This window comes from Monocercomonoides exilis (genome assembly GCF_001643675.1).
Source record: "Monocercomonoides exilis strain PA203 chromosome Unknown scaffold71-172346, whole genome shotgun sequence".
Lineage (NCBI taxonomy): Eukaryota > Preaxostyla > Oxymonadida > Polymastigidae > Monocercomonoides > Monocercomonoides exilis.
The window spans coordinates 74,344-88,423 of NW_027150616.1; the positions used below are offsets into that span (position 1 = coordinate 74,344).

The 14,080-nt window shown below is 33.8% G+C and overlaps 1 protein-coding gene across 1 annotated transcript; it reads left to right on the forward strand.

Annotated features, from left to right (window-relative positions):
- Positions 1–7,730: 7,730 nt before the first annotated feature.
- MONOS_12877 (uncharacterized protein) lies at positions 7,731–13,371 on the forward strand (the record flags this gene model as incomplete). The annotated part of the gene is made up of 1 exon (XM_067865533.1): positions 7,731–13,371. One exon carries the CDS (start codon positions 7,731–7,733, stop codon positions 13,356–13,358), a length of 5,628 nt encoding a protein of 1,875 aa, XP_067718818.1. The 3' UTR covers positions 13,359–13,371.
- Positions 13,372–14,080: the final 709 nt, after the last annotated feature.

Genomic DNA, 14,080 nt, shown 5'->3' on the forward strand with positions numbered 1-14,080 from the left:
TTTCGGAGCAAGGATGCGTTGGAGCTGAAAAAGGAGGAGGGGAGAGTGCGTGTGTGTTTGACTGCAGTTTCACTTCATGCTCAATAACAAACAATGGAGGTGGGGGAATGTTTTGTAAAACTGTTCCTGCGACACAATTCAAAATGAGGAGCATTCAGTTCATTTCATGTTCTGCAATGACAAGGGGAGGAGGGCTGCATATGGAACCATACAGACAAACATCGCAGAATGATGTGATTTATTGTTATTTTCTTTTCTTCCATGAATGCAAATGCAGAACAACTTCAACACCATATGGACACGATGTGTATTACGTGGACTATTACAGTTCACATTTGCACTCAAACCCATTTTATGAATGCTACACCACAAACACAAATGACCAGAGAGTGTGCTATGCATACAATTATGCAAGTGCAAGTGCTTGGACATATCAGCACACGGAAAAGAAGGATTGGCTGAAGGACAAGACAATTTATGTTTCTGTGAGTGGGAATGATACATCTCCACTTTGCGGGGTAAATGAATCAAATCCATGCAAAACAGTGAAGAAAGCGTTTGAGATGTGTGAGGTGCAGATTAGTTTGACAATCACGCTGATGGAAGGGAATCATCAAAATGAGGCAACAACAGTTGAGATTGGATCAAAGAAGATTATTGTTGTTGGGAAGGGAAGGGAAGCAAGTTCGATTGGAACAGGAGCCCTTTCATCATCTTCTTCTTCCTTCTCATCTTCATTTGCTCATTCTTTCTTCTCCCTATTTATTATTTATCCTCGAGAAAAAGTGATTCAACAGCTTCGGTTCATTTCATGTCACTTTTAATCTACAAAAATCTAATTTTCAACATCCCTTCTCTTGTTATTTTTTCCGAGCAGATATCTGAGATAACGAAGAACTCGGAGCAGAAAGATAGAGGCTGAGTCTTTGGTGGCTATGATAATTGTGTGGGTTGTTCCAAAAGCGCATTTATCATCACCAACTTTTTATCAATATTTTTTCAAAAAATATATACCTTCATCCTCCTCTTTTTCATTTTCTTCCTCCTCCTCTTCTTTATCATCGCCATCTTCTTCTTCCTCTTCTTCGTCTTCCTTATCTTCCTTTTATTCATCATCGTCATTGCCTAATTTTACGATTTGAGCTGTTGGAGTTATTCCACTTGAAGCAGAACCGAGGATTGGGCTTTGGCTATAATTTTTATGAGAAGAAGAAAAGAAACGGAGGCGGGACAAATGAATTTTGCTGACAGAAAGGAACTATATTTTGGGGGAAAAAAAAGGAAATGAAGAAGAAAGGACGAATTAGAAAAAGTGTGTGAAAAAAATTCATTTGAAAAATTTTCTTATTATTTGTTATATTTTATTTTATTTTGCTTTGTTTTGTTTTAAAAATTATCTTTCGTATTTAATTACAAATTTATATTTTTTCCCCAGTTATTTAATGATTATAGGAGCATTTGTGTGGTTATTCAAAAGCGATAAATGCGAATGGAATGTGGAGAGAAGAAAGGAAATGGGAAGCGAAGATAAAAAGAGGATTTGTCGAAAGATGAATGATGAAGAACGTTGGAATTTCGTTTCGATTTAGAGGAGTTAAAGGGAAAGATGATTTTCTTCTTATGGATATCCCTTTGAGAAGCAGAGGAAGAGGCAAGAAAAGGGATTTGAGCTAATTTTGATATTTTGCTTCGTGGCGCCAAGAGGCATGTGGTAAATAAGTGAAGGGAAAGGAAGAATTTCAGTGAGAGAATCTCACTTTTCCTCTTTTTGCCAATTTTTCTCATCACCTTCCATACCCCTACAATCCCTCTTCAAATTATCATTTTTCAGCATTTCAACAGCAAATGTGGCATGTTCGGTTTTAACAACTTCCTTTTATCAAACGTCTAGTTTTATGAGCAGCTGCTCATTTTCATCGGTCTGTGATGTATATGATGGCGGAATTGTCCCTTCACTCAATAACCCCTTGGCCTCATTGACAGCTTCAAACACATCATTCATTGGGTGTTGCAGGACAAGAAATGTTGAATGCACTGGAACTGCAGATGGAAAGTTGACTCCAGGGAGACAAAACGAAACAGAAAATGGAGCTAATTCATTCACTTGGTGCGAATGGAGTGGTTCGAGGACAACAGGAGAAGCTGATTCCACCACAGATGGGATATCGAGTGGTGGTGCAATTTGGATGTACAACAAGGGAAATGGAGAGCTCTCTGTTTCACATTGTCTGTTTAATAATTGCTTTGCATTCAGTCGTGGGGGAGGAATTATGTGCCTATCAATTAATTCTGTGCATATCGAAAATAATGTGTTCAATGCCTGTACAGCACAAAATCAATATGGAGGAGGAATGTATGTGAATGGGATTTCCACCTGTGCTCGAATCAGCGGATGTGAATTTCAGAATTGCAAGGCATATGGTTCAGGAGGAGGACTTTTTCTCGAAAATTTCCAACTTGCAGGAACAGGATGTATTGAAGCAGAAAAAGGAGAAGGGGAAGGTGCATGCATGTTTGACTGCAGTTTCACTTCATGCTCAGTTACAAATACACTTGGAGGAGGAATGCGTTGTGCAAACATTCCAATCACGCAATTCAAAATGAGGAGCATTCAATTTATTTCATGTACAGCACGGCAAGAGGGAGGAGGATTGGAGTTATATCCATACAGACAAGCATCGCAAAATGATGTGATTTATTGTTATTTTTTGTTCTTCCATGAATGCAGCTGCAGGGATGCAGCCAATCCACGTGGGCATGACGTTGAATATGTTGATTATTACAATCTGTATTTGGAATCAGGAAATCCATTTTATGAATGTTACACCACAAACACAGATGAGAAGAGGATCTGCTTTGCATACAATTATGCAAATGAACAAAAATGGACATATGACGAAATATCAAAAAGGATTGGCTGAAGAGAGGGATTCTCAATCGATTTGTGGCAGTGAGTGGAGGAAACGCAGAAGAATTATGTGGACTGGATGAATCAACTGCATGCAGAACCATTGGTGTCGCTGTTGAAAAGAGCGTGATCCAGGTGAGCCTGTCTGTTACGCTGATGGGAGGGGATCACACAAGTGAAACAGCAACCATTGCAATTGGAGAAAAGAAGATTTCAGTTATTGGGAAAGGGAGGACGGAGAGTTCGATTGGAACAGGAGCACTTTCATCGGTAGGAGCGCTATTCAGTGTGTCAACAGGTCACCTTGGTTTATTGCACATGAAGGTTGATTGCAACTCAAGTGCAAATCCTTTTCACCGAGTGTGGCTGTGGTGTCTGATGGGGGTGGGTCACTCTCATTGGGGGATGTTGTGATCACCACGAGTGTTTCTTCAGGAGACTATGTGATATCTTCGTCAGTGTTTGTGGTGGCGCTGTCGCAGCTGTCGATGGTTGGTGCGGAGATCAAAGATATGAAATCTTGAAATCACTATTCTTCTTCAGGGATCAACAATCAAATATTGTTTTTAATCTCTTTTGAAATTTGTTTGCTGGTTATGTTTCTTTATTTTATTTAAAAAAAAATAAAAATAAAAAGAATTATTTTATGAAATGATATGTTTGATTCTATTTTTTCATTAATTTTATGAAAAATTTTTTGAAATAATAAATTTAAAAAAATATCATATTCAAGATATTTGTTTGTGAGAGTGGGGTTTGGAGTGAATTTTTGATTCGAGAAAAATTTTAGTTGATTTTTTTAAATAATCGTGATAAAACATAAACAAATACAAAACAACATGTCACATATTTAAATAACCATGATGTGTTCTGTCAAAGAAAACATTTGATATTTGTTTCTGTTCGAAAAGATAATATCTTTTCGAAATCATAACTTTTTCGGGGTGTCAATTTTTCATTTTCATTTGTCGGTTGGAAGAGATTTTGTATTCTATTTGAGAATTTTATAACAACTGTTTAAAAAACAAATGTTAAAGCAGAAATCAAAATCATGATTATGTTTTTCTAGCCTTTTCTCTTTTAAGTGTTCTTTTGTTTATATAAAGGAGAATTATTCAAACAGAAAATTTAATTAGATATAATATGACATCAAAAATAATCACCCATATATTCGAAAATTTAATATTTTTCACAAATGACACATTCTTCTGAAAAATAATTTCGAAGTGAGTTGTGTTTTTCTGTGATATTTGATGACAAAACATTCTTCAATAAATGCGTATCTGACAAAACTTTTTTATTTTTGAATGATCTTTGAAAATAATTTGTTGAAATGTTCAAGCTAATATATAATTGATCTTATTTTGTGTGTGGGAAACACTCAAGAAAATCATCCAAGATCGAAAAACTTTCATTCGAAATTGATAATAATAATCCAAAGTCGAAAGAAAGCCTCCTTGCCACTGCACAAGTGGAAATATTTATTTCGGTGAGTGACTGATATTCCGAAAATCATATCAACATTTTTTTTATTTGAGCAAAGATTCTCATTTTCCGAAATTATTTTGGTGATTATTTTTGAATCCATATTTTTCATTCAAAAATTTTCTGTTTTGAAAATTCACTTTGAATTTTGATAATGAACATTTAAAGTTGAAAACTTCAATCAAAGATAATTTTTTCATGAATGGGATCTCAAACACTGTCTTATTTAACAATTGCTATTCATTGAACATTCAACTGAAAAATAACTTTCCTGAGAAATAAAACTTTTGAAGAAACAACGCTCAGGGGGAGAAAAAAAATCGTGATTTCAAAAATAATCATTTATATCCAATTTTTGATTTAAATATTCATTTACCCTTTTTAGTAATTGTTTAAATTAGTGACAATTTTTTTTTCTTTTGAAAAGTTTTTTCAATTTCATTTTCTTGTGAAAATGAAAGTCACATATATCGATCAAATTTTCATTTTCATTCATCAAATTTCACCAAAATTGAAATGACAAAGACATGAAAACATTGGCAAGCATTTATTTCCATTCTTGTGAAAGTTAATTCGTTGGGAATGAAAAATAATGAAAAGATTCGATTTTTATTTTATCTCTGAAAATCAGACAAAAGTGACTTCTCAAAAGAATAACACATTTGAGTCATTATATGAAACTAGTTGAATGATTTCTTGAAAATTCCCGAAATCCGAATGTTAGAAAAGTTGAAATTTCTGATTAAAAAATAATTTTCCAAAAATTGAATTATTGTTTCCGAAGTTGAATTATTTCTTCCAATGGATGAGAATAATGTGTTGAAAAGAATTCAACTTTCCATTCAGAAACATCTGGCACTTGGCAATTCAGAAAAGTCCTTTTGTTAGGAGTTCTTGCTCCAAGTTATGAAATTGCTTTCTCTCGTTTTTTGGTTAAATAACAGTGAGTGGTTGAAGGAATATTTTGTTTATAAGTTTAGTGGGATTATTGACATTTCTTTCTTTCTTTCTTTCTTTTTTTTTTGAACAGATAAACATTTCTTCTTCTTTTATTTTTTTGACAGGCTGAATTGGGAAGACCAAAATTTACCTGGACATTGCATAAACACATTTCAACATCTCAGATTTTCTTATGTTTTTATAAATGAAATATTTGTCAAAAAATTTCCTCCTCTCCAATCGCATTACCACCATTTCCCCATTTTTTCGTTGCATTTTTCGACGAAATGAAAATCTCAAAACTTATGAGATCGTCAAAAAGAATCCAGGAAAACAAAAACAAAAACAAAAATAAAAATAAAAATAAAAATAAAAATAAAAATAAACACGTGAAATTATCAATCCAAAAGAAAATCAACACAAATAATTCCATTGAACCCATCTAACATTTCATCATAAAATATATGGCTTTTGGACAATACGTCGCCCTTTTAGAAATTCGTCTCAAATATATTCTTGCTTCCCGTAAATGCAACATTTTCTTCAAAAGATGAAATCACTCACAAAAAAAAATCAGGCTAAAAAAATAGAATATCATTGTTTATGCTTCCTTGCACAGATTAGATTGAAGATGCCCGAACGCCATGAATAATTGCTGACTGAAAGAAAGCTGAGCGCAGGATAGTATTCTGCATTTGCCATCGGCTCAATGGCTTGGAATTAAATACACATAAAAAATACCTAAATGTTATTTGGCGCCAGTCAATGCCATTCAACTGCCTCATTATTGTTCGAAAATAGATCAGAGAGCGGGTGTCTTGCTGTACTGTAGATGGTGTGGAACACACACGAATAAATGCTCGTCAATTGCATATTTTGTTGAAAAATATTGCATCGAAATTGCAGAATTGTCAAAAAGTGCACAAAAAACCCCGCATCAAATGAAAATAATATACATTACGATGCTTTTGCAGCACATCGCGAACCATTCACAATCCAGTTAGATTCCGATATTTCACTTTAAAAAATCGATAACATTGTAATGCAAAACTTTGGAGCAGCAAAGAGATGCACTTGCCTCAGAACGCAGAACGTGCTTTGGAAAAACACACACTTAGGCTCTGAGGCAAATCCAATCTCTAAGTTACAAATTTAGAAACGCCTAATTGCGACTTGATGAATAAAACCACAACTTGAATCAAAAAGAATGAAAATGAAAAATAATAATTCTCACAAAAGAATTCAAACCCGGTGCGCAGCGTCGAGATTCAGAGCTGCTCTTTCATACATGTGGAAAAAAAAAAATAAGCAATTTATAATTCTGCAAACAAAAGAATCTCTGCCCAATGCGACTGAACAACAAACAATGTTCAGCTCACACGTATCCATAAAGAGCATCGCAAGTTGCGCACGAATATACCATTGAGCAATCACGATATCCACATCAAATTGTTCAAAAACACAACCATCATCTTTGATGTTAACCCTTACTTTGCATTATTTTTTGGTTTTTTCGGAATATCTGGATAACGCAAATGACGCTGAATATTTTGGATCAAAAAATCAAGGTTTAACTGCAATTCAAGTCAATGTGATTCGCGAGACAACGCAGAATAACTTCAAAAATAATTTTTTGCATTTCAGAAATTATTCAATTGCCGGCTATTTTCAAAAGATTTACACAAAATAAATGCTTCACGGCAAATGCATAGCATTATCAAACAACTTGCAAAAATCGTTTACACACTTTAATTGCGTTATTGTCGGTCTTTGAAAATTCTTATTATTGGAAAAACAGGCTGCAGGAGCGACAGAATAACTCACATACCGGTATGCAAAAAGTAAAATTGAAAGTAGTGCCAATGAGAGCAACTTTTGCAGGGTATAAACGTTAGAAAATCAAGAAAAAAGCAAAATTTCCAATTTGGCCAACGTGGATCATTTTTGGCGGCCTCATCCAAAAGGAAGTCAGGAAACACCACGTAAAGCCGCACAAAGCCGTGCCAAAAGGCGGAAACGCTGCGTTTCAGAGATCAAGTAAAATATAAATACAAAAAAAGAAAACTGAGGAAGAACCGCATCGATAAAGGTTCGGGATTCATAATATTACGATAATCCGAATAGTAAATGTTATTAGTATCTGCAATAAATGTATAATCGAAATATTTTCAACATATAATAAATAAAATTGATATTAAAAAAAACTTAACAAAAAGGCTTGCAAACCGTTCAAAACCTGAAAAATACGAATGCATTAGTAATTATTACCACGCGCATTGCGATGCATGTAACAAAAAATTGGCATTGGGAGGGCAACGGCGCAGCTGATTGTCCACAAAATATATCTTTATTGCCCCAACAACTTATTACAGTTCAAGATCGATAATGGAAATTTCTGATGGCGATATATCGCGATCGCGCAAAGCAAGCGGCTCACGGCCAATTTATGCGGCAAGCACGCAGAATGATTGTTCCAGGGAGGATGGCTCGGCGGATCGTGATGGGCTCGATGGGTGTGGACAAGCACTTTTCGTGGATGAGGGTGAAAGGGGGCATAAGACAGGGACAGCCGAGCGGAACGGCACGGCAGCAGAGGCAGACGCAGCAGAAGGCAGAAGCGGTGCAGGTGAGAGGGACACGGGGTGTCTGGGGAAAGAAGGAGGGAGGGAGGAATATTCAAATAGGAAAGAACCGGCTGTGGTGGGGGGATAGGCAAGGGGAATGTGAAGACAACTGGTTTGGGGGTGAAGGAAATAAATTTGGAGGGGAGAGGAAAATGGTTGGTGGGGATGGGAAGAAGTCATATTTGAAGTGGGGGAAGAGGGATGGAAAGAGGAAGAATTGTTTAATGGAGCATTCAGCAGAAAGGAATGCAGACAGAAATTGGAGAAGAAATGAGGGAGAAGAAGGGGAAGAAGAGGGAGAGGAGGAAGAGGAGGGGAATGGGTGGCTGCTGGGTGGGAGGGAAGGGAAAGACGGAAAAAGCGAAAAGATCGAAAGTGATCAAAGAAAAGACGAATTATGGAAGGATAATGGAAAGAGGGATATTGGAAGGAAGAAGAAGGATCGGGAAGGAAAGATGAATGGAAAGGAAATGATTGCATTTGAAGAAGAGGATGAGGAGGAAAGCGAAGAAGAAGAGGAAAGATGTGAAGAAGGAAGAAAAGATGAAGGAAAAGCGAAGGAAAGCGAAAGAAATGAAAAAGGAATGAAGAAAAACGATTTGCCATTTTGTTCGTCTTTTTTGGGATTTTGTTTGGATGATTCAGAAAGTGAACGAAATGAAGAATTTGAAAGGGAAGAGGAAATGGAAAGAAAAAATGATATTTTTCATTTGGAAGAGGAAGAAGAAGAGGAAGAAAAAATAATGAAAAAGGAAAAATATGAAGAAAAAATGAAAAAAATGAAAAAGATGATGATGAAAAAAATGGAAGAGAAAAATGATAAATTGAAAGATAGAATGAAATGTTTGATGGAAAAGAGAAGAAAAAATGAAGAAAATGAACAAAAAATGGAAGAAGAAGATGATATTTTAAGGAAAATGAGGAGAAAAGAAAGGGAAGAAGAAGAAGAGGAAGAGGAAGAAGAAAAAGGGAAAAAAAGAAGGATTTATATGAACAATATGAATAATCGTGAATATCATCATCATCATCATCATCAACATTTGTCACAGGAATTGAATCAATTTCATCAACCTCTTCTTTCTTCTTCTTCTTCATCAACATCTTCTGTACCATCTTCAACTCCAATTTCTTTTTCTACTTCTTCCTCTTCTTCTTCTTCTCCTTTGTTTTCTTCTTCCTCCTCTTTAACTTCACTATCATCATCATCTTCTGTATCATCTTTATCATCTTCAACAACAATTGCTTCTTTCTCTTCTCCTCCTTTTTATTCTTCCTCCTCTTCATCTTCAACATTATTTTCTTCTAATTCGACTTCTTCTCCATTTAATTTATTATCATCCTCTTCCTCAAATTTTTCTTCTTTCTCTTCTCCTCCTTCTATTTCAAGTTTATTATCTTCAACTCCAATTTCTTCTTTTTCTTCTCCTCCGTTTTATCCTTCTTCTTATTCAACTTCTTCTCCTTCTATTACAACTTCAAATTCTTCTTCCTCTTTCTCTTCTAATTCTTCTTTCTCTCTCTCTCCATATAATCCAACCACTTCTTCCTCAAATTCTCCTTCTTCTTTTCCATCTTCAAATAATTCATCATCATTATCATCTTCTTCTTCTCCATCTTCTCCTCCGTTTTATTCTTCTTCATCATCATCAACATTATCTTTATCATCTTCACAATCATTATCTTCTTCTTCTTCTCTTCCTCCTCTTTATCCTCCTTCTTCTTCATCTAGTTATTCTTCAAATTCTCCTTCTCCTCCTTCTCTTCCTTCTCCTCCTTTTTATTCTTCGATAAATTCTTCTCTTTCTTCTTCTTCCTCTTCATATTCTTCTTCTTCAAATGAAGAATTATATTGTTTGGATAATAATAGAGAAATGAAAGATAATAAAATGGAAATAGAAGAAGAAGAAGAATTAAAAGAAGAAGAAGAAATAGAGGAAGAAATGAAAGAAATGAAAGAAATGAAAGAAAGAGAAAGAGAAAGAGAAAGAGAAAGAGAAAGAGAAAGAGAAAGAGAAAGAGAAAGAGAAAGAGAAGAAGAAGAAATTGAAAGAGAAGATAAAAAAATGAATGAAGAAGAAGAAGAAGAAGATATTATAATTGCTCCTAATTATTGTTTTTATGAAGAAGAAGAAGAAGAAGAAAAGAGAGAAAGAAGAAGAGGAAATAGAATAAATATAACAAATTCTTCATCATCATCATCTTCTTCTTCCAATTATTATTCTTTTCCCTCTTCTTCTTCATCTTCTTCATCATCTTCGTTTTATGATGAATTATTAGAGAAATATGGATTATTATTTAATATTAGAGAAGAAGAAGAAAGAGAAGAAGAATTTAATGAAGAAATAGAAAGAGAAGAAAGAGAAAGAGAAATATATTTCCCATCATTTTCGACAGAATCAACACAAAATATTTATTCTTCTGATGAAAATATAACATCTTCTATACAATCATCATTATCTTCCTCTTCTTCTTCTTCCTCTTCTCTTTCTCCTCCTCCTTCTTCTTCATTATCTTCTTCGATTTTACCTTTATCATCATCTTCTCCTTCTTCATCTTTTTCATCATCATCTTCCTCTTCTTCTTCTTCCTCTTCTTCTTTTTTATCTTCTTCTCTTTCTTCTTCTTCTGATTTGTTTCCTTCTTCTTCTTTTCTTCCTTCTTTGTGCTCTTCAATAACATTATCTTATTTATCTTCTTATTCTCCTTCTTTCAATTCTTCTTCTTTATCATCTTCTTCATCATCATCTTCTTCTTATTCTCCCTCTTCTTCCTCTTCAACTATTTCTTCTTCTCTTTCATCTTCTTCGTCTTCCTCTTCTCTTTCTTCTTCATCTTATTCAAATTCTATAAATTTATCATCATCAAAATCTTCTTCATCTTCATCTTCATCTTCTTCCTCTTCTCCATTAAATTCTTCTTCCTCTTTTTTTCCATCTTCATTTTCTTCTTCTCCTCCCCCTTCTTCATATTCTCTTCCTCTGTCTCCCTTCCTTCTTCATTCTTTCTTCACTCACTTCCTCTCTCACATGAACAGTTCATCTTCTGATGAATACATTCATACTCAAAATAATAATAATAATAATAAAGACAGTTATAATGAAGATAATGATGAAGAAGATAATGAAAGAGAAGAAGAAGAAGAAGAAGAGAATAATAACAATAATAATATGAATAATATATATTTCAATTATGATGATGATAATAGCAGTAGAATAACAGATAGAGACAAAGATATATTCACATCATCATCATCATCTTCTTCCTCCTCTTCCTCTTCTATTTCTTCATCTTCTTCTTTATCATCATCATCATCATCTTTTCCCACTTCTTCTCTTTCTCCTCCTTCTCAATTGTCATCATCATCATCATCATCATCATCATCAATATCTCCTATGCAATCATCTTCCTCTTCTTTATCTTCTTCTTCTTCTCCTCTTTCTTCTTCTCTTTCTTCCTCTTCATCATCTTCCTCTTCATCATCTTTATTGTATATTCCCCTTTTCAAATCTCTTTTCTTCCACCCACAATTCTTCTATTCGTTTCTCTTTCGTTCTTTTCACTCGATTTTGAAGAAGAAGAAGAAAATAGAAGAAATAAAAGAAATCGAAGAAATGATGAAGAATATGAATCAAATAAAAGAAATAAAAGAAATAAAAGAGATTAAAAAAGAAATAAATAAAAAGAAAGGAAGAAGAAGAAGAAGAAGAAGAAGAAATAAGAAGAATAAGAATAAAATGAATAAAATGAATAAAATGAATAAAATGAATAGAAAGAAGAAATTGAGAGAAATAAACAGAATATTCAGAAGGATGAATGAAATGCTGATGAGAAGAAGAAGAAGAAGAAGAGAGAGAAGAGAGAGAATGAAGGAGAAGAAAGAGAAGAAGAAAGAAGAAAAGAAAGAAGAGGAGGAAGAGAAAGAAATAAAAAGAAAAGAAGATAAAGAAGAAATAAAAGAATATGAAGAAATAAAAGAAATAAAAGAGAAGAAGGAAGAAGAAGAAATAAAAGAGAAGGAAGAGAAGGAAGAAGAGAAGAAGAAAGAAAAAAGAATAATTCCATTTGAAATTCAAAATTTTAATAGAACATTTTGGAAGATGTTTATTTCATTGGATGAGAAAGAGGGAGAAGGAGAAGGAGAAGGAGAAGGAGAAGATGATTATGAAACAATAGAAGAGGAAGAAGAGGAAGAAGATGATGACATTGAAAATGATGAATTTGAAGAAGAAGAAGAAGAAGAGGATGAATATGAAGATACAGATGAGGAGGAGGAGGAGGAGGAGGAAGAAGAAGAAGAAGAAGAAGAGGAAGAAGATGACGTGGATGAAGAAGGAGAAGGAGAAGAAGAAGAATTGGATGATCGTTCACTGAAATGGAGAAGAAAGAGATTGAGAATCGAAGAAGAAGAACATGAGGAGGAAGAGGAAGAGGAAGAGGAAGAGGAAGAGGAAGAGGAAGAGGAAGAGGAAGGGGAAGAAGAGGAGGAGGAAGAAGAAGAAGAAGAAAATGAAAAAGATAACGAAGAAGTAGAGGAGAAAGGGGAAGAGAAAGAGGAGGAAGAAGAGGAAGAAGAGAAGAAGAAGATGATAATAATGAAGAAATTGATATATTTGATGATAAAAATGGAAGAAATGAAGAAAAAGAAAGAGAAGGAGATGAGGATGAATATGATGAATTTTGTGAAGAAGAAGAAGGAGAAGAAGGAAAAGAGAAAAACAAATGAGAAAGATTTTGATATCAATTTATGTGGAATTTCTTCTTATCTTGCTCATTCTTCATCTTCTTCATCTTCTTCATCATCTTCATTAATTTCATTAATTTCATCATTATCTTCAATATTCCCTCAAAAATCATCAAAATTCAATGAAATTGCAACTCTTTCTCTTTCTTCTTCATTTTCATCAATTTCATCGAATTTCAATGAAAAAAGGAGAAATTCTGATTGTTTGAGCATTCTGAAGGATATTTGTGATTTGAAAAGAAGAGGAAGAGAAGAAGAAAAGGAAAAGAAAGAAGAAGAAGAAGAAGTATTCTATCCAAAAAGAAGAAGAAGAGAAAGAAGAAAAGAAATAAAGACAAATAATTTGAAGGAAGAAGAAGAAGAAGAAGAAGAAAAGAAGATTTTATCGAAAGTGTTTGAAATGAGCAGACAGAAGATGAACAATTGGATGAAGTTATATCGATACAAGGAGAAGGAGAAGGAGAAGGAGAAGGAGAAGGAGAAGGAGAAGGAGAAGGAGAAGGAGAAGGAGAAGGAGAAGGAGAAGGAGAAGGAGAAGGAGAAGGAGAAGGAGAAGGAGAAGGAGAAGGAGAAGGAGAAGGAGAAGGAGAAGGAGAAGGAGAAAGAGGAAAAGGAAAAGGAGAAGGAGAAGGAGAAGGAAAAAGAGGAAGAGGAAGAATAAAAGGAAAGAAAATATTGATAACAAAAATGAGAATGCTTTCATTCATTCAATGTTTATTCCATTCTCAATAAATGTTGAGCAGAAAAAAAAAAAAACAAGAAATTTTCTTTCTCTTTTTCAAACATTTTTTCAATTTCTTTCTTTCTTCATAACTTTATTTAGTCTTATTCGATAAGAATATTCTTGTTATATGACATCTGATTTATTCCAATCAAAATTTTATTGTTCTTTTTTTATTTTCTTTTTCTTCTCTTATCAAAATCATCTTAACTTTTCTTCTTCTTTTCTTCTTTTTTTAACCTTTCTATTTTCAATCTTCTATTCATTTCATTCAATTTTTTTTTATTTCTTTCTTTTCATTTGTTTGAATCCCACTCGATGTTGAATGCTTTTTGAGCAATCCTCTTCTTTCCTTATCTTCTTGTGTGTATTCTGCTTTGGATTGCATTTATATTTTATGTTATTTTATATTATTATTATTATTATTCTTTCATTCTCTCTCTCTCTCTCTTTCTCTCTCTCTTTCTCTCTTTCTTTCTCTCAATTTTTATTTCAATACTTTTTCTTGCTGATAATCTGTGTTTATTTGCTTCTTTTGTTGAAAGTTTGAGGCAACTTTATTCATTCCTCGCTATTTTCAATTGCTCTTCTGCAAAAATGATGATCCCTTTTTCATTCAAAAGAAACAATTGTGCTCTTTCGTTTCTTTTCTTTTCTATTGC